Here is a 21,188-nt window from a genome sequence, read left to right as displayed (position 1 = left end):
GAATCGGCTTCTTTAAAAAATCACATTGAAACGACAAGTGGGACTGTGGCTGCAGTAAAGGCCTCGCTTTCAGTTTGGTCCAGAAAGCGTCTCGCAGTGGAAACAGTGAGTGGCTCTGGCAGGGTGTGGCTGCTTTTGGACTGAGCTACGTCCGTTTCTGCTGAACTCTGGAAGCTAACAGAAGCAAAAAAGGGGGGAAAGCTGAAGCACGGCCATGCCAGTCTGCACTGACTGTGTCAGCGCTGCAGCTGAATACAGGTGCCGCTCTTCACGGTAGAAGAGCAGCTGTGTTAACTCATCTGAGTGCGTAAGAGAATCCCCTCTGACACTGATACCTGGCAACATCATTGTACATATGACATAAGAGCATCGGTCATTTTCCACTTCTAAAAGTTCTTAGTAAGCTTAGTAAGTACTAGGAAAACTGAACTGCCTTAAAGAATTCGGGTGGAGGAAGTAATGGAACAAAAATTGAATCTTTTTTATAATCATGGCTGTAGAGCTGTGTGCAGGTACAGGAACAGGTAGCTGAAAGACATACTGATTGAAAACATTCACACAGTAATACAGACTGCAAGGATGTAGCCGCAATTGGGTCTTAAGGCTTATTCGATATGGTCGAAATCAGTATTACAGTATTGCTAAGGATACTTTTTGTTATCACTCATGAACGTAGCAGATATATGCAACATCACATGTAAAATAATGATGTTTGAAGCAGTGAATTGCGTTCCACTGTTATGCATTTGATGAGACTTTGCTCAAAAACCTGAATAACTTATTTTTCAGTTTGTAATAACTTGGTTTGGAATCATTCATTTGGATAATTTACAGAAAGGTGATAAGAACATGATGCTGAAAGTTTGTGTATGTGCGGAGTTTGACACTGTGCTCACCTGAAATCTGAGTTTAACGCGTGTAAGTATGAGCAGGATTTTGTGACATCACTACTTGTCCGGGAGCCAATCGTGTTCAACTTACACACATGAGAGGTTGAAACTTTAAACCTACATATACTGAGAATTGATGTCTCAGTTAAGATGGAGACATCTTGCCTCTAGTGGTTGAACTTTTGAAACATTTGCACATTTACAGACTCTGGATTTTCAAGGATATGTGCTTTTAAAATTTTTTAACTAGGGAATTGAACTTTTTTTAGTGGAAAAACCACATCTTACACAAATCATCATTCAAAGCAGAATAATTTAATGTCCTGAACGTAGTCAATCTGTCATGAATACGACATTTATATTTTAACCCTACGATGAATCACTTCCTGAAATAGCGCTAGCTGTGTGTCGACCCACTTGCCCTTCAGGGACTTTGAAAGTTTCCTCTAATCTAATTTGTACGTGTATATGTGCACATGTAGCAAAATATTCCAACCGTGGTGGTTGTAAAATTGCTACGCAGAGAATTTCCATCGACATTCCTACATTTTTTCCTCCACGAAGCCAGTGAGGTTTGAGAGCGTTTTCTCTGAAGACACTGGTTTCACTGCTGCTTCCGCCACTTTGAGCTGAGGAATTTCAGAGGAATGTTGCTCATAAAGTCAAGTCTCTCCTCATTTCCCGCAGGGTTTTTCATCCCTGTGTATGCGCATGTGTAGTGTGCGTGTCAGTGTGTACACTGGCATACGTGCTGGTATCTGTCTGTGTACGTACGTGCGTGTGTGTGTGTGTGTACATGTGTGCTGTAACTTATGTGTGAAAGCTGCGTGACCTTTTGGGGTGTTACTGCAGGTTTAACACACTCCTACCAGGTTCTGCATGTGCTGCTCTGATCTTAGCATTGTACACAAAGAGCTGGTTGTACCTTTATAGATGTGACACCTCATCATCATTATGCAACCGGTTAAAGGTGCTATACGCAGGCCTTCTGCAGCAATAAAACTGCCTCATCAATTCTGAGACATTAAGTGTAGGTGTTGTAAACAAATGAATCCTTTGCCAAGAAGACTTGGCAGCCTGTTCTTGGAAATGGATTCTACATCCTGTTTTCTATTTAGGGAATTCTGCTGGATTGTTTTGCAGCAACCAGGAGATCCTCTGACATTTAAAATACATATTTGCTGTTTGGAGCTTTCAGTTAAAACCATCTCCAGGAGCAGGTAGTTGGTCAGGATCAACAGCTTATATTAAATACCAGGTGATTGCTCAGTCAGTGCTCAGACATGAAATCTATGGATAATATACAAAAACACTGAAATAAATGGTCAAACTAAATATTGGGGATTCCAACATGAAGACACATTTGTCATCAGTAGATATAAACCTTCCTTGAACAGAGGTCTAAAAGCTTCCAAGGAACTCAATGTGTTAGCATGACACATAGAGCTGTGGGTGTTCAATTGTTCCTGTGTTCATCATGTGACATCATCAGCCTAATTGATGCAACTGGACAATCAGCTGGCACACCTGGTATTTATTAGCAGTTGTTTCCTGATATTTTTAACAGCTCAAAGTGAAACTGAAATCGTAAAACAGTAAATATGCGTCTGTCCTTTTCTTCTTTTCTTCTACTTTTATTTGTTTTGATGGAGCTACTGTAAAGGTGACAGTTGTTTTCTGTCATTAAATATATATTGAATTATACAGTATCAGCCAAACGTTTGGATACACTTCCTCATTCAAGAGAATGGGAAGGTGTGTCCAAAAAGTATGTTATGAAGTGACAGGGACACAAAGGAGAACAATATGGTCTTCAATTTGACAAACATGCAGGCGTGTATTAGTCTATTCTATAATGATAATTGGTGATGGGGAATGAATGTTCTGTTTCTGTAATAACAGGATGCCACATTTAAATTTAACAAACGATACTTGAACATACTGTAAGTACAGATGCAAACTACAATCAACATTCAGTGAATTGAAGCAAAGAGATCACTTTTTTATAGAGTTTTTGTTTAATTACCAAAATGTAAATGTATTTGCACAGTGCACCTTTAAATAGTCAGTATTCTAATCCTTAATGTAAATTTTGAATCAGAAAAGGTGAAGAAAGTCCAAGACCAGCCGAAAAGCATCTGCTCATTCCCAGCGTAGCAGCGTTATCTCAAGTGGTGTTCTCATTACTTCTCTAGCATGCAGCACTTTCTTTGTCTTTATTTGGTGTTGTTGTGTTTGGCTTCAGTCTGAAGTGGAGTTGATATTTCACCTCCATGTGTACACAAATATTCTGGTCTGAAGGGGGACAAAGAATGTAACTTTGTGGGTTGTGTAGCCTATATACTGTATAGGATGCAATATGTCTTAGTAAGTAACAAGAGTTGTAAAATATTAGGAGGGAGAAATAAAAAATGTTCAAAAGAAAAGAGGTCTAATTTAAAAAAGGTGAGATTAAAGGAAATTAAATATTGTGCCTTTCCTTTCACAGATTCAACAATTGGAGACGCAGGTGATTGATGCAGAAAAACGGGCCTTCACTGCTCACCAGCAGGTAAAGCTGCAAACAGAAGTGTGTTCATCTGTTCTGTGTGTGTGTGTGTGTGTGTGTGTGTGTGTGTGCCCATGTGCTCTTATGTGTTTGTGTGATTTCAGGTGCAATGGATGGAGGAGAGGCTGAAGGCTCCAGACGGTCAATCCGGAGACTCAGAGGTGCGTTTGTTTCAACGATGCCAAGAGCTGCAGGCCTTGGTGCAGGAGAAAGAGGACTTCATCGCCCAACTGGAGCAGCAGCTGGAGGAGCAGGTAGAAAACACACACACACACACACACATACGCACAAAGAATTTCATCAATGCAACAGATGTAGTGCCAGTAGATGTGTGTTTTTTCAGATGTAAAAGAAACAAAGAATGTAGCATGCCATGCGCCAATCTTCACAGAGACATATACACACAAACAAACTTCCTTTCAAAGTTTCAGAGCTGTACTCACGTCAGACAGCTGCACACCTGGCTGAAAGTCTACTGTTGTGCCCTGGGAATGTGCTGTCCCAACAAAAACCTCTATATATCCCCATGGATTTAATAAAAGCATGATCTTGGAGAGACAAACTAACCTCCTGGTTCATTATGTACTTATGAAAGATTTATTATAATCCCTGAACAAAAACATTAAAGATGCGAGACGAGCAAACTACTTTTCTGAGCTTTTCGTCTCCACAAATACGGATAATCCAAGATGTTTATTTAAAATTACTGACCACTTTGTGAACTCATCCTCGTCTAGTGTCATAACCCTTTTCTGCTGTGACATTCCATGTCATTGTTGAAATCCACTGAGCCACTTCAAGCCAAGCTTCCTTCATTTTATCTGCAATAGCTCTCTGTTCTTTGGTTGAGTCCCAAATATTTTAGGGCTGCTTTAAGGCTTGCATGACCCCAGTGTGTCTCCTTCCACCAGAAACAAATACGACATCAGGATGCCAAGACAGTGGAGGAGAAAGCGGCTAAGATCAAGGAATGGGTGATGCTGAAGTTGTCAGAGGTAAATAGTCATACACATGGAAGAAAGAAAAATGTAAGGTGGATTGTGATGTTTAGGGTCATCAGTTTGTCATAATTTCCTCTACCAAGTGGTTGTTTTATGTTAATACATGTTTGTTCCTCAGTTTGAGGTGGAGAACGCTGCTCTAAGAGAAACCAATAAGCAACAGGAAGCTCAGATTTTGGAGCTACAGAAACAAGTGCAGGGTAAGGGCCTGAGGCGTCTGTTCATATATGTCTATCTGTAGAAACTAGCTAGATAAAATGTCCATGAGGAAGCTTTGTTTTCCAGAATTTGAGCAGAGGTGTGGTGGTGGACGAGGAGTCCTTTGCAGACCAGGTGAGGCCCAGCGTCTCAGCAGCCTGACGTTTGGCTGTTTCCAGGTGAGAGGGAAGAGCCCTCAGGTCCTCACTGGTCCAGCACCCTCCCAGAGGACCCTCAGCACCCAGGAAGAGACTGAGGGCAAAGACAAAACTGGTAAGACCACATATGCAGCAGCTATGGATATGGAAACAGCTTCTGTGATTCAGCATACGTCTGGTTGAAATGGGACACTGGCGCAGAGCTGGATGCATGAGGGCATGTTTTAATAGTGAAAAATGGAAAGTGACTCAGAGGAACTTTTTAGCCATTAGGTCATATCCATGGTGTCTTAGGGAAAGGTTTTCACTACCATACTTTGTAGCCACATAAGTTGTAGATTTCATATGACTGGAGAGGCCACAGATTGGACTGTAAATCAACCGCAGTCAAAAGGTGAAAAGAACATGTAATAGTACAGTTTTTTTAATTTGGAAAATCGTATTATTGGCTAGTAACTACAGTATCATTTATTTCATTCATTACTGCACATGCTGCATCATTTCTGAGCAACTGCAGAGACAATAATGCTAACAAGTAACACACTCAGCCTTCCTTCTCAGTTGGAAAGATCAAAGGTCATAGTCAGCTAAAGAACAGCAGACCTGGTAGGGATTCAGAAAGAGGAATGTTTGGCAGTTCATTGAGTTAAATATGCTTGCCCTTTGCTAACCATTTGCTAATCATTACAGACATCATTATTACAACATCTGTAAGAGTCTACAGTCATGCTAGCAGCTGAGGGAGCCTTTGGTTAGACACAGCACTGCTTTGAGCTGAATGCTAATATTAGCATGCTAACATGCTCACAATGACAAATATGCTATGCTGATGTTTAGCAGGTATGGTTACAGTGCTCACCATCTTAGTTTAGTGTGTTAACATGCTAACATTTTAACATTAGGACTAAAAACAAAGTACAGCTGAGGCTGATGGGAATGACGTTAGTTTTGCTGGTATTTTTGTCATAAACCAAAGTATTGGATAAATGAAAACTGTGACTGAGTGATGGTGCTGGATGAAAAGTCACAGCCAACCAACATTGCCATCCCTAGAGCCACATTGCTAGCTAAGAACCAAAATCACTGCTTTTATCAAATATACTATGGGGGCAAAGACATGCTAATGATCCAAATGTTTAATTTAGTCCTTTATATCTGAATAAAATAGAAATAAACTGATAAGAAAGATTTTTCCTGCATTTTTCCTGCATTTCAGCTGAGTTAGGGATCTGTACAACATCATTGAAAAATGAACTTTAAAAGCACAGTTTTACGTTGTAACACATCCATTATGAAATTATACAGTTATTATCAAGTGGATTTCATGAATGACCAAAATGAAAGATCCATTTTTGTGTTTGCTTTGACAGAGAAGAGTAGCAAGCAGTCAGCCTCCCCAGGGGTGGACGGTGAAGTCCAGAAACCGGACCAGACTGGACTTGTGGTAACTCCTCTGGAAGATGACAGTGCATCTGAAAGCCCTGGGGAGAATGCCTGTGGCTCTGAGTCTCGCGGCGTCTCCTCTGTGCTTTCCAGCGCTGCATCAGAGGGGGAAGGAGGAGGAGGGAGTGAGGGCAGAGAAGGAGGTGGAGGGTGTAGTCTGGAGTTCAGCCGCCCCGGCAGTGAGACCTACCTGACTGCCTCGGACGACAGCAGCTCTCTGTTTGATGATGACATGCAGCGAGCGGGGTCGTCAGATGGGGCACTGGGAGGGTGTAAGGAGGGGGAGGAGGAGGCACACAGGGCCAAGCTGGAGGACTGCACCTCCGAGGAGCTCAACAAACGATTCCAGTCACAGAGACTCGACTCCTCATCCTCCTCCAGCGAACCTAACACTCCCAGCCCCATCCTCACGCCAGCTCTTACCCCTAAACGACCCAACCCACCCCAGGACCTAAGGGACAACCCCGCCTCACCCAAACAGCCCCGGCTGCGGACCCCAGCAGGGTTCGGGTTGATGAATGTGTCTCTTGCCAAGAAACACCTGAGCCAGCCACCGATCAGCACTGAGGCGGCACATGGACAAACGCGCAACGCCCTCAGCATGCTGCGCCCGCTCCGGCCACAAGAAACTGACCTTGACCAGGAGCAGGAGGTCAACATGGAGACGGGCAAGGATACGTCTCCCCAAATCCTCCCCAACTCAAAAAATACACCCCCCTTGCTGTCCTTACAGGTCTCACCTGTCCCCTCTGAACCTGGCACAGACATGAGCCCGGACTGTGACAACTCAGCACCCGGCAGCAAACCTCCTACTCCCCCTTTACACAGGCTCCCCTCCTGGGTAAGAAGGTCCACTGTTTAATCTGAACTGTGGTCAGTTATGGGTCAATGAAAAATGTTAATCTGTGGACTGATGCTGGGAAAAATGTACATTTTGTTTCTTGCAGAATGTTAAGTTTTACAAGGTTCAAGAGCGTCTGAAGATTTTGAAGATGTTTTGGTTTTACTACAGAGAAACTAAAGTACATTTTATCTAAGATCCAGGCACAGGAGAAAGCTAAAAAACATACAAATGAAATTCTTAACATGTCCATCCCTACAAATGAAAGGCTTTTTATATACCTGTCTGTCATCTTAAAATACTGTAATACAAGACAGTGTCATCTACATGCAGTGTGTCCTTACATATAATGTTACAACACTATAAAACGTAAGCTATCGTTGGATATTTGCTTGCAAAAAGTTATTTTCTTAGTGTCATAATGTGTGTTTTTAAAATATTGACTGATATGTTTCCTCCACAGGAGAGTCGTATCTATGCTGTGGCTAAATCAGGAATCAGACTGTCTGAGACTTCCTGCACAGACCCTGCTAGCAAAGGTGAGACAGAAAAAACGGAGGCAACTCATCAACAGCCTTAGGCTCAAGTCTCAGCTTCAGAGACGTTCAACTGAATAACTGACTAACTGAAACTTTAATCTGTGTTGTAGACCCCTCCCTGCAGTCCTCCTATCCTGCCTTTGTCATGTACACATCTCTCATCTATAAAAACATGACTACACCAGTTTACACTACTCTGAAGGGGGTAAGTACAACTGTACACAGCAGGACTTCCTGTACATGCCAATGACGTGTGGTTCATTGCACAAGAAAGCCTCGTGTCTCATTCAGTAATTAGCAAAATTTGATAAAAGTACGTCAGTGTTGTGTTTGTATGCCGTCAGATTTATTTACCGCAGCTTTAAACATTTTGTTCAATCCCATGTGTATCAATGACTTTATAAGTGTGTATCATTAGTGGGTTGACCCCCCACCCTGCTTCCGTTTTGCAGAAAGCCACTCTACTGAGCAGCAGTCCGTTCTCAGATGAGTCATCCAGCTCCGAGGAATCATCCAGTTCTGGAGAAGAGGACGGCTCCTTCTGCAGCTCCCACACCTCTTCCAGTTCCCGCAAGGACAGCAGCCCAGGCAGCCCACGTTCTCTCAAGAGAGGTACACAACACATGGACTGGAAGGTTATTAGAATTTCCACCGCAGCTGAAGGGAAGACTGTCCTTGTGCACTGCAGCTGCTGGAATGGTCAACATGAAAAAAAATCACAACAGGTTTCCATTAGAAATTTATGATGTGTCTGACAGCTAAAAGTGAATTCACAGCAGGCTTAATTTACAATATTTTATAGTATTGTCTTCTAGTGTAATTCTAATATGATTTTATTTCTCTGTTTCATATACTTGAGTTTGGACAGTGATACCTGTGTGCTAAATTTTATAATTTCATAAAGAAACAGCAAAAGCTTGTGACTGAATGTGTGTGAAGGGTAAACTACTTTACCTGTGCTTCTCCTCCAGCTGTGTCCATGTCTTCAATGACGTCAGAGAGTGACTATGCCATCCCTCCAGATGCCTACTCCACTGACACAGAGTGCTCTGAACCAGAGCAGAAACTCCCCAAAACCTGCTCTTCAGCCAGTGACAATGGCAAGAGTGTGAGTCAGTCAGTCTGTATTTAAAGAATACATCCAGGGTTTGATACATTGGACTGTTGACATACATTGGACTGATGATGACATAGACATGTACCTCACTAATTTAGAGAGGTACATGTCTATGTCCTGCACTGTGCATTGTTCTACAGAAAACTGAATAGGGTTGTATGTTGTAGGAACCGATGGAGAAGTCAGGCTACCTGCTGAAAATGGTGAAGACCTGGAAGAAAACCTGGAAGAGACGCTGGTTTGTCCTCAAAGACGGAGAGCTGCTCTACTATAAATCACCTGTGAGATTAACTGTATATTATTTTATCACATTTTTTAATTTAGATGCTTTTTCACTAGCAAGAAACACACCACAACAATACGTCATTTAAAGGTTTTAATGGAAATTCAGGAGGTATTGGATGTTGAGGACAGATGAATGGATGTAAAGGGGAAAGGTGAAGGTGGAAGGAGGACGTCGTCTGTAAGGCTGGTCTAGGAGGACGGACTATAGAAGGGTTGGAGGGAAACTCGGTGTCGGGGTTCTGTCTCAGGCGTGTTTCCACCCGAGATGATTACAGGTCCAGGTCAGTTGATGTAGCTCTGTACATCTGCAGCGAGCCACCGTTAAACCGTCTTCATTCTTCCACAGAGTGATGTGATCAGGAAACCTCAGGGTCAGATCGAGGTCAACGCCACCAGCAGCATCGCTCGTGGAGAGGGAAAACAAGTTCTCCAGGTATTCAATAATGCTTAGAGGTGAAGAGTATTTTAAAAAGTAGATGTCAAAATTAAAAATATCTACCGTGATTCTGCTTCCCTTTCCCACCTTCACCTCCACCTGTGTTTTTGTCACTGCGTGTAGATCGTGACGGGGAAGCGCGTTTACTACCTGAAGGCTGACTCTCCTAACCTGCTGGAGGAGTGGCTCAGGGTGCTGCAGAGCGTACTGAGGGTGAAAGCTGCCAGTCCTCTCTTCACTCAGCCAGATATCAGGCCCGGCATGAAGGGACTGCTCATCAAGGTCCAACAGCTGCACTGACTGAATATAAATCTTCACAACATAGAACTTTACCAAAATGAAAACAATGAAGCAATGTGCAATAACATTTTTCATTTTATATGTTTACCTATTTATATTTATTTATATTTATTTGCTACTAGATTGTCACTGAAGCCACAGCAATTACTGAAATTTATATTCTATTCACGGCAGGTGAAACACGGCTACTCGAAGCGGGTTTGGTGCGCTCTGATTGGCAAAACGCTGTACTACTTTCGCAGCCAAGAGGACAAGGTAGGATTCAACATGAAAAGATTTCAGTCTTAAGATTTACATGATGTAGAGACAGAACTGTAATGCTCTTGTCAGGTGAAACATATTGATTTTCTTACCTGAAGTGATGTACTCTTCAAACCCGAAGCTTAAAAACTCATGCAAAGCTAAACAATGAGTGTCTCAACTTGCTGAAAACGTGTGTAAGGATTTAACACAACAGTAGCAGTAAGTGGCTGCAAGTGTTTGACCATGTATGTCTGCCTGTGTTCCCAGTTCCCACTGGGTCAGATTAAGCTGTGGGAGGCCCGGGTGGAGGAGGTGGACAGGTACCGGGATTCAGATGAGGACCTGAAGGCGTGTGGGCGGGGGTTACAAGTAGCGCCCTTCACCATCGCCATCCAGCCACAGGAGCAAGGGCCAACTTACCTGCTCATCGAGTCCCAGCATGAGAAGGTCTTACTCTGAATGTTCCTTTTTTTTGTTGTTATTGTATTTTATATTGATGAGGTTTGTTTGTTCTCAGCCACTGTGGTCATCACAAGTAACTTTCATGTTCTTCTTGTATTTATTATAAACAAAACTGGAAATGAAACATGCACCACATTGTTGGTTTAGCACACCAAATGGAAATGTTTTCATAAATCAGATAGAGAGGTATCCAGATTGTGTTTCTGTATACTAGTTGATCTGAACTAGTAAAAAAGAATGTTTATTTCTGTGAAATTTTGACTAATTATTAGTTCAAAGCGAGAATTGGTTGTAAAGCCTGTAAAATGGTGAATCAGTGACTCTGCTATCACTGATGGAAGTGTTTGTGTCTCTGCAGGACTCGTGGCTGTACCATCTGTCTGTGGCAGCAGGAACCACGGTGGGTAAAGTCGGCACTGAGTTTGAACAACTGGTGGGGAAACTCTTTCAACTGGACGGAGATCCAAGTGAGTATTTTACACAAATATTTTCTTTCTTGTTGCGTCTTTGCGCTTCTTTTTTAACTTCAAAATTGAGTTTCACACTAATCATTTTATTGTGATGTGTAAGGCTGGTCGTACACCACCAAACTAGATATGATAAAAATCATAACTGCAACAGCCTATTCATAATCACATATAATGTTTAATAAAATAAATGCTATTCATTATGGGAATGTTCCTCACGATAATCTGTGTGAACAATTAAACAAGAAATCCGCACAATTAAAGCCTGTTTTAAATATGTTCCAAAGGAGCCAATGAGAATAGTAGTTCATAAATCTGGACACCTGTATGTGATAGAAAATGTACCTTTGGCTGTAATGTTTGGGAAGATGAAGATCAGATGATTGTCTGATTGAGTCAAATCTTGAATAATCCCCCAATATTTGCCTCTTATAATTGCAGCCCTAAATGAAATGATCTGTAAATAAGAGATTGTTATGATTGCTGATGGATCATTCACACCCTGATGAACCAAAGCGTGTGAGTGTGTTGATGAGTAAACTGGATCATGTTTTCTTGGCCTTCATCCACCTACAAATGACGTCAAATACATCACAGCTTTGAATGCAAATCAGTGAACTCATTTGTTTTCCTTTTTTTTAATTTAACATGCAAAACAAGATGTTGTAAAAAGGTACTGATGTTTTCCAACTTGCTTTTGCATGTGGATCTTATACTGAATCTATTTATTGATGTTTTATATTTTCTTCAAGTCTCTCATTTGTCTGGTCTCTTATTTCTGTTTCTCATGCTTCTTGTAGCATATACTGCACATTGTTTAATTCATTTATATGACGCATGCTTGTTGTTGCCTTTAGCTAGAAGTCTGCCGTTCTGTATTTCAGACTCTCAGATCTGGAGACATCCCATGTTGTGTTTCAGTAAGGAGGCTCTGTCGTCTCCTCTCACTACGCTGCCCTCACAGGCCCTGCAAACAGAGGCTGTTAAACTCTTCAAGGTACACAGATGCTCTTATATAGCATTGATATGCAGTTTTATCCAGAAACTACAATGTGGACAAGTAGTCCTGTGATCATTCAGAAAATGTTGTAATTTACAAAGTGTGCCTTTATAGAATGAATGCTTTGATCAGACTTCACAACACCTTGCTGCATATATTTGAATGTTGTGAAAGCTCAAATGTATCTTATTTGAACTTTATTAATAAGACGACACAGTTGACAGTCACAGGTTGACATCTCCTGTAGCTTTTAATCTTTAATAATGTTTGAATCATTGATCATCACAGCTTATTTCTCATCCTGAATTTCTTCTCAGACTTGTCAGCTTTTCATCAACGTGGCCATCGATGCTCCGGCCATCGACTACCACGTCTCACTGGCCCAGAGTGCCCTGCAGGTGTGTCTGGCCCACCCCGAGCTTCAGAATGAGCTCTTCTGCCAGCTCATCAAGCAGACCCGAAAGAGGCAGCCGCATGGCCACCCTGGACCCCTGCAGGTGCACACTCTCACCACACGGTGGCAGCAGTAGCATGTGTTGTTTGTTGGAAACATTTGACATGGGAACGTGGATGTATTATAAGAGCTGGTGGGGCTCTGTCACTCAGCCTTGCAGCCAATTTTTCCCTTTGGCAACTCGCAGTATTTCAACGAAAAATCCCCCTGCGGCCCAACAGGTATTTTCCCCATAGAACACCATTGTAAAAGAGACATCAGTAAAACTGTAGACAGGACACCTTGAACTGCAAACAAGGTCAGTTATGACTCTTTCTATTATGAATTTTTGATCCATGGAGGCCATATATTTTTGAAACTGTTCTCGAGCTGAGAAAAGCGATTTAAAAGTCTGTGATATCACCACAATGTAAAGTCTATGGGCTGAGTGGGAACCTGTAGGCGGGGCCACCGGAGGAAACACTACTGCTCATATTCAGTGGGCCACACAATGCAGAAGTAAACCTGGAAGCTAGAAACTTTTTTTTGGCGTATGCGCCAGGCGAACAATTCTCATTGGACTGAATTGGCGCCATTTTTGGTGCAGTATCCAACTCTTATAACACATCCATGCATGGGAAATACAGAGTGTCTGACTCATCAGGAAAAAGCATTGCAGTCCAGTATGTGGTTAGTTGTAGCTCAAAGTTTCAAACTGCTCTTTGTAGTTGCTTCCCTTCTGTTGGCATGGTTACCAAAAAAAGCTTTTACATACAGAGACTAAGTCCTTAAATGTTCATCTCAGAAAAGGGATTCAAATTTTCACCTGCTTCAAAGCACCCAGTGTCTTTGTGCTCTGTCACCCTGTAGTCATGTGATCTTCCATATCCAATAACCAGACAACCTGTAACACCTGCAGACACATTACCAGCAGAGGGCGCAAATTAAAGTTGACACTGCCAGACAGCGTCAAAAGATATGTAAGATTTCCAAAGCATGGTCATGTCTCAACCGACCGGAGGATTTAAAGACAACAGACTGAGTCACAGCACAATCCTGTTGGTTCTAGACCATAAAGAACTCTGTGATCCTGTACATGAATGGACTAGCTGATTAACAGGAGCAAAACTGGTTATAGTAGTGACACACGTTTCATAGTGAAACAGTGTGTGACGAGGAGGATCCAGCCAAATGAAGCTGTTGTTTATGTCTCACATGCTGCACTATAATACTTCTGATCCTGCCTTTATAGATTTTCTGTCTCATATGGGTTTCAGTTTGTTCAGTCTGTTAAGTATCAATGTCTCTGTGTGTCATTCTTCAGGGCTGGCAGTTTCTAGCCTTGTGTGTGGGACTGTTTCTGCCACAGCATCCTTTCCTCTGGCTGCTGCAGGTTCACCTCAAAAGACACGGAGACTCCAGGTGAGAAAAGAGAAGGGGCTCAGTTCACCAGGCACTCACATAAAAAACCACTGCACAAATTTTAACCAGGCAACTTGACTACAAGACAAACTGTGGCAGACAATTTAGAAACATTGAAAAAATAGTAAAATTATCAAGTCTGGAAATCTTGTGTTTATGTCTCCTAAAGTTATTTTTCTTGAAACAAGTGAACATATCTGCCAAAACAATTACAAAAAAAAGCCCAAATAATTGTTTTTCCATAATTATTATGGATCTGGCATGATTTAATAAATAGAAATGTAGTGTTGTTTTTTTTCCAGAGGTGAATATAAAGCCCCATTCAGACATTCTTCATTCTTCATGTGAGATCAATCTATAAAAATGTTTTTCCCCTTGTGTGGAGAAAAATAAGTTTTAACCTTTGAAAAACCACAATAGTAATTAGACCAGTACTTCCTCTCTGTGTTTTAAGCCTAATTAGGAATTAAAACAAAGTCCCAACTTAATTTCCCTCCATTCTATGCTATGAAAAATAACTTAAAATCCATCACTGATGCATCATCACCTGTGAGAGAACAGAGAACAGTCCTCTTTCTTGATACCAGAATCTTTCAATTCACAGCTGCTCTCAGCAGTGACACTGCTCCATCTGGTGTACCAGGTGCCAAATATCACACAAGCACTGCGGCTCTTTCCATAAATGTCCTGTCATGTCTCAATAGAGCTGTAAGGAACATTTGATTAACAGTCATCTATGTCTGAATGACAAAAATCATCACATTAACAGATAGATAAAGCCAGCAATGCAAGATATTCCATGTCTGAAAAGGGCTAAAAACCTCAAACTAAATCTAATTAATAAATGAGTTAAGACTGCCTTCTGCATTCAGGGTAACTATTTGATAACAGATTTCTGCACTTAAATTTACTGTCACACTCTTTACAACTCCTCTGTTTTGCGCCAACTTGTCTGACAAAACTGACATACTACACTTTGATAATACTGACATAGCATTATCACTTCAAACACTTAACAGACTTACAGGAAGTGGATCATGCCAAACTAACTTCTGCAGGTTAGAACTGCAAAAAACTTGGTTTTTCTCACAGAAACAATACAGACTACAGCACCTGTCACAGTTTCCAGCTGTGCATGTATTTGCATACCATATAGCTGCATAACATCCTGTCAGGGATATAATGGAGGATAAATCAACTCAGTTTATATACCTTGCTGTTGTGAAATACAGTTCATCGTGTACAGATGAATGGTGAATTCCAAATATGTTAATACACTTGATGCACAGTATATACCACTGTATCAGTGCCTCCTATGTTGTCCTCAGGACTGAGGTGGGTAAGTATGCCATCTACTGCCAGCGCTCTATGGAGCGCACACAGCAGAAGGGCGAGAGGCAGGCCAGGCCGTCACGTATGGAAATCCTGTCTATCCTACTGAGGAATCCCTATCACCACTCCCTGCCCTTCAGTGTGCCTGTTCACTTCCTCAACAACACCTACCAGGTAAAAATACAAGTCACTCACAGTCTACACATGTCCAACTGTCAGTTTACACGCTCATGCACATGCTCACTCTGCTTCCCTTCTCCACCCCAATATTTACCTCTATGCTCTGATTCAAAGTTTCTCCTGGGGGGGTGTTGTCACTCTGAGTCCTGTCTCTGTGTGTGCTTGCAGGAAGTGATGAGATCACAGCCTGGACGCCTAGTAGCAGCTCTGTATTAGGAAACATAAACCTGTTTCATGACTTGTCTGGCTGAAATATTATAATATGGAAAACATTGCTATATATGGATCTTTTCTCAGAGTACATCAAAGTGAGAATAAGGAAACAGCACATATACACATTACAGGAATCAGCTTTTAGATGTGTTGGTACAAGTCCTGCTGACAGTCCCGGTGCCAGAGCTGGCAGACTGGCCAGACCATTTGGTTTCTGTGGAAAAATAAGTGAGGAAATGTGAATGTTTCTTGTTGGCAATTTACATAATGTAATACAAAAAGGACCAGAGATATATATACTGTGTTGAACATATGATCATTTAAGATTTTTAGGAGGACGCCTACATGTTCTGTTCCTGTTTTCAACAGCTGCCGTCACCACGACAACCACAACACATTGAAAGTCACCTGAAAGAAAACCTGGAAGTCACCATATAACACAAACACTGGTTAAACTGAATCAGGTGTTTTGGTTCAACCAGTGGCATCTGGCAACTTTCAGTTGAATGCATCATGGTTGCCTGTAGTGATGGCAGCTGGCTCCTAAAAGCCTTATCAATTTTACTTTAATCAATCAATCAATGTGTTTATTATCTACGTCAAGTATTTACTTAAGTTAAACTGTGCTCAGCAAGAAGTATTCACCTTGTAACATTTCTTATAATGTGGGAAACAAAACAGAGCCTATAAGTTGGCAGTGCAGCTATAGTCTATCTTGTGATTTTAAACTGTTATCTTCAATCAGAAAATGGCCCATATTCAACTAATTAACCTGCTTTGTCATTGTGTGTGCACTAAAAGTAGAGTTTGTGGCTAAATACTGTATAAACTGTGTGGTTACACAGCCAGTATTCACCAGGTTTGACCAGCCTACCGTCTGTTTAACTTGTAACCATCAGTGTGGATACTGCAACGAGATTCAAAGTTTCATCTCAAGCAAGCCATGTAAAAAGATTCATTTCAGACCCCTGGCCCCCTGGGGCCCGCTCATAACACCGGGACTGACTACTAGCATTCCCATCAGCCTCAGTTGCACTTTGTGTTTAGTGCAAATTAGCAAATTTTAGCATGCTAACACACTAAAATAAGATGGTGAACATGCTAAACATCAGCATGTTAGCATTGTCAGTGCGAGCATGTTAGCATGCTAGCATTTAGCTCAGTACAGCCTCACAGAGCTGCTAGCATGGCTGTAGACTCTAGTCTTGTTAGATGATCTTTCCATATGCGCTGTATAAATGTGTATTTATCAACATGTTTCTGCTAGATGTGTCTCTATGTTACAGTCTCTGCATGTATGTGCTATAAGATATATTGAGAAAGTCATTTTTTCATGTGAGCACCAAAACTGAACAATACAGTTGGTATGTTTTGAGTTGGAATTTTCAAAAAAATGTTCCTTACTTTTGATCATATCAATATGGTGGCAAAAAAAATTTTTTAACACTGAGTGGTTAGAAACACTTGGAACTTTATTTTCAGACTATCATAGCATTTCAAAATGAAGAACCGTCATGATCATTGTCATCACTGAATGAATTCCCATTCCATAGGTGGTGAGCTTCGATGCGTCGACCACAGTGGAAGAGTTCCAGTGTCGCCTCAACCAGGACACAGGCATGAGGAAAACAGGACTATCTGGTTTCAGCTTGTACACTGATGACCCTACTGGACGGGAGCTGGAACACTGCCTGCATCAAGGAGGCATCAAGGTACATATTTTATTCATGTGAAGAAGTTTTCAATTTGACATGATGATCTCCACTGAACACTTAAAACAAATCAATCTCTTTCATATCAAATGCAGATTTGTGACATCATCTCCAAATGGGAGCAAGCCTCTAAGGAGCAGCACACTGGCAAGTCTGAAAACACCAGGACTGTCCGCCTCACCTACAAGAACAGGTAGAGAAGGACCCAACTGAGCCTTCACACACATGTATTGTATGCTAACACCAGGTTGAAAAAGCCCATGAGTTGATTCAGACTTAGGATATCATGGAATTTGGAGAGTGAATTTAAGGCAGTGAAGGTTGGGAATTTTAATTTGGAGTTGAAATGTTATCTGATCTTTCTTAGATTAAAAATCATTTTATGCACATATTCAGCATCACTGAATGTTAAGTTAAATATTACAGCAATTTCTGCAGTAGACACCAAATTGTTCTCTTCTTCAGAACACGAACAAACTCAGGAAGTTCAATAATGTTTCACCCATCCACCCCTCTTTTTCTCTTTCTTTCATTCTGTTTCTATTTTACTATCACTATCTTTACCTTTCCATCCCCAGGCTGTACTTCTCTATCCAGGTGAGAGGGGAATCAGAGAGGGAGAGGTTGTTGCTGGCCTATCAGACTAATGAAGCCATTGTAGCGGGACACTTCCCTGTAAACAAGGAGCTGGCTCTGGAAATGGCCGCCCTGCTGGCCCAGGTCTGAAAGATAATACTTTCTTTTCTAACTTACTGCTTATTTATCTTGTAACTTTCAATAGGTCCTAGAGTTAATAGTTGTATAAAAAAACTACACCTTTGACGCCACCTTGCCATCACTAACGCACTTTGTGATATGATAAAAAGAGGAAAAATATTTCATGCATTGATGTTTGTAGACCAGACCACACCCTGAAAAGCAATACAGATTAACACTTACAGTATGTGTTTGCTTTCAGGTGGAGTTTGGGGATTTTGAACGTCCTTTCTCTGCTCCTGGATCAGCTCAGACCAAGTCTAACCAGACCCTGAAACAGGTCCTGGACAGATTCTACCCTAAACACTACCGCAGAACCACATCTGACGACCAGCTCAGGTACCAGAACACAGCTAAACATCATGTATACTAATCCAGTCATATCAGATCCTCATGGCATGTTTTTTCTATATCTTTGATTGGCACAAAGGGAGTGTAAAATGTTTAGGATAAAACAATAGGAATCTTTCAAGTTGTGCTATAAGGGATTGTTACAATCAAGTCAATATGATGAATGAATTGTCCCCCCCCCCCCAGGCAACTGCTCCAGCGTCTCTCTGCCCGCTGGGCCTCACTCAGGGGTCGAAGTTTGCCTGAGTGTGTCAGGATTTACCTGACTGTTGCCAAGAAGTGGCCTTTCTTTGGTGCCAGATTATTTGAAGCACAAGTAAGTGTGTGTGTATTTTAACTGTGGTCTATGTTATCTTATCAACAGGTAGATACTGTATAAACAATGTAACAAAGTATTATTATTTGCTCTCAAAGTAAAAATAGTGCAAAAACATGATAGTGTTGAACAAATGAAGGCCAACATATAAACTAAATATGCTCTCAGCTATACAGAAATGTAAATAGAAAATTAGCAGGAAGGAGAAACCTCTGCACAGTGTACATGTTATAATATTTTGTCCACTTGTTAATTGTGACTGAATACTGCTGAATCACACAGGCGTTACTCCACCTGTGTGTTTTTTGTGATTGTGACTTGTTCAAATAGAGTCGGTCCAAAGCATATATCCACCTCTATGTGTCATTTTAGAGCAGTAACACTGTAATATATTTATAACACAGGATAATGTTTATACATACACTCATCTAATTGGAAGAATTTTTCACTTAATCTGACTTCAACTAGGCGAGGTCGGATTAAAAGATGACATAACTTTTCAAACCATATCTTACTGTGAAAATAAATTTTGAATTGTTATTGCTATTTGTTTCTCTCTCTGGTTTCAGTCCATCACTCCCTCTCCAGAGCAGGATGTTCGTGTTTGGCTGGCCGTTCATGAAGATGGTATCAGCGTTCTGGAGCACAACTCTATCGTGAGCATCTCCGGCGTCACTACAATTTGTCCAGACATGATTCCTTTGCTCTACTGACTTGATACACTGTTAATACCAGTGGTACTTATAAGTCATGTAACCCGTGAAGCATGAAAAACATACAGTATGATAGGCTTTACATGATTTTTGAAATGCATGCTGCATTAGTTGGACTCAGACAGGGATACTTCAATCTCTAAACGGTGCTGCCTGAAGCTCAGTCCAGCCCTCAATGCTGCACACATATCCTGCACCAGCAAACAGTGAGTGCTATAGACTTGATTTAAGTTCAAAGAGAAACTGATAACATGTTAAAGCATGAATCATTTTAAATATGAGCCATGTATATGACGCTTTAACTTTTTATTTTACTCATGGATTTTACTTTAAATACAGGATTGTATACTTTATTCAATCAATTAAAAAGCAAAGAAGCACACAATCAGCAGGAAATATTGAATAAAACAGGACAACTGAATAAAAAACATGAAAACTTAATGACTGGATAACTCAGACCATTAATTCAATGTCAATTTAATGTTCAAAACCCAATAAAAAACAAAACGATGTTGCAAACACCACAGCATTTTACTCAGAGTGAATATATCATTACAAGTTATTGACCATTAACCAATCACTTCATGCCAGTCTCACTTACACTTGAGTGCAAATTAAACTAAATAATAAATAATAAAACACAAATATGAATGAATAAAACTACTTTTATTTTCCTATCCTTTACTCTCACCTTCTCTGACATTTGAAAAACACATCATCAACATCACTGCAGCAGCTTTCTTCTACCTCCATCACATTCCCCACATTTCTAACACCGTCAGCTGTAGAAATCGCCACTCATGTGCTCATCTCATCTGGACCAGGCCGATGGTAGCTCTTCATCAAGTCTTCTGCTCTGTCGCAATAAAAAACTCCATCTAGTCCAAAATGCTACTGCTTGAACCAAAACATTTGAACAGATAACACCGATTCTGTCTTCACTCCATCGACTTCCTGTTTCATCCCAGTCAGACTACAAGCTGCTACTTATCAACTGCAAAACTCTCCATGGATTAGCATCTCCTTATTTGGCAGGACTCCTCAGACATCATATTCCCCCACATGCACTCAGATCACAGGACGCAGGCTACCTCATTATTGACTAATCATGATTCACAAGTATCTATTTTACAGCTCTCTAAATATAAGCAAATAAAAAACAATGTATTTTACTTTTATGCATGTATTTTATATTGTTATTTGCATTATTTGTATTTTTCTTTTTCATAAAGTGTACTACTTTACTTTAGGCTTTTACTTCTTATGGTTCCCCAAAGCTCTAGAGGTAGGACTGGTCTCAGACAAAGGTCAGAAAGGTCAAATCTGAGAAAAAGAAGGATTCAAAAAATGAGCAATTAGTGAAATTTGCTCTCACTTGATTTGTGAGGGGATATTGATATGTAGATTATGTATTAGGATGTAAACAAGAATATGGAGGATATTAAACATGCAGTAATGAAATATGTGTTTTCAAAAGCCTCAGATGCAGTTTGTAGTTGTGGAGAACGCTTGTACATTGTTTTCATTATCAGAACATCATAACTTCCATCATGATAACACAAATAACATCATAACTTCCATCATGATAATACAAATAACATCATAACTTTCATCATGATAATACAAATATCTGTGTGTTCAGAAACCGCTGGTGTCCCACCCCTACAAGAACCTGATGACGTTTGGAGGCTGCAAACAGGACTTCATGCTGGTGGTGGGGCAGAGCATCTGTACCAACGCTGCCAAAGACAAACCTTCAGAGAAACATCTGTTCGCTATGGACACCTCCAAGGTTGGTGTGAAATCCAGTCCAGCATCAGACTGTGGGTTTA

General features: G+C 40.9%; 1 protein-coding gene across 1 annotated transcript in view; it reads left to right on the top strand.

Annotated features, from left to right (window-relative positions):
• plekhh2 (pleckstrin homology domain containing, family H (with MyTH4 domain) member 2) overlaps positions 1–21,188 on the top strand; it is a 29,246-nt gene that overhangs the window by 5,427 nt on the left and 2,631 nt on the right. Inside the window, exons 2-28 of the mRNA XM_042434080.1 lie at positions 3,379–3,441; positions 3,543–3,692; positions 4,350–4,433; positions 4,558–4,639; positions 4,725–4,910; positions 6,166–7,079; positions 7,543–7,618; positions 7,729–7,823; positions 8,071–8,230; positions 8,590–8,726; positions 8,903–9,016; positions 9,367–9,453; positions 9,580–9,738; positions 9,931–10,011; positions 10,267–10,446; positions 10,820–10,928; positions 11,813–11,925; positions 12,246–12,425; positions 13,686–13,783; positions 15,112–15,289; positions 17,062–17,220; positions 17,316–17,413; positions 17,799–17,940; positions 18,179–18,315; positions 18,514–18,643; positions 19,213–19,299; positions 20,999–21,148. Of these exons, the coding sequence (XP_042290014.1) occupies positions 3,379–3,441; positions 3,543–3,692; positions 4,350–4,433; positions 4,558–4,639; positions 4,725–4,910; positions 6,166–7,079; positions 7,543–7,618; positions 7,729–7,823; positions 8,071–8,230; positions 8,590–8,726; positions 8,903–9,016; positions 9,367–9,453; positions 9,580–9,738; positions 9,931–10,011; positions 10,267–10,446; positions 10,820–10,928; positions 11,813–11,925; positions 12,246–12,425; positions 13,686–13,783; positions 15,112–15,289; positions 17,062–17,220; positions 17,316–17,413; positions 17,799–17,940; positions 18,179–18,315; positions 18,514–18,643; positions 19,213–19,299; positions 20,999–21,148 (4,149 nt within the window). The remainder of the gene's footprint in view (positions 1–3,378; positions 3,442–3,542; positions 3,693–4,349; positions 4,434–4,557; positions 4,640–4,724; positions 4,911–6,165; positions 7,080–7,542; positions 7,619–7,728; positions 7,824–8,070; positions 8,231–8,589; positions 8,727–8,902; positions 9,017–9,366; positions 9,454–9,579; positions 9,739–9,930; positions 10,012–10,266; positions 10,447–10,819; positions 10,929–11,812; positions 11,926–12,245; positions 12,426–13,685; positions 13,784–15,111; positions 15,290–17,061; positions 17,221–17,315; positions 17,414–17,798; positions 17,941–18,178; positions 18,316–18,513; positions 18,644–19,212; positions 19,300–20,998; positions 21,149–21,188) is intronic.

Source organism: Thunnus maccoyii, chromosome 14 (genome assembly GCF_910596095.1).
Source record: "Thunnus maccoyii chromosome 14, fThuMac1.1, whole genome shotgun sequence".
Classification (NCBI taxonomy): Eukaryota; Metazoa; Chordata; class Actinopteri; order Scombriformes; family Scombridae; genus Thunnus; species Thunnus maccoyii.
This window is presented reverse-complemented; position numbering and strand designations above follow the sequence as displayed.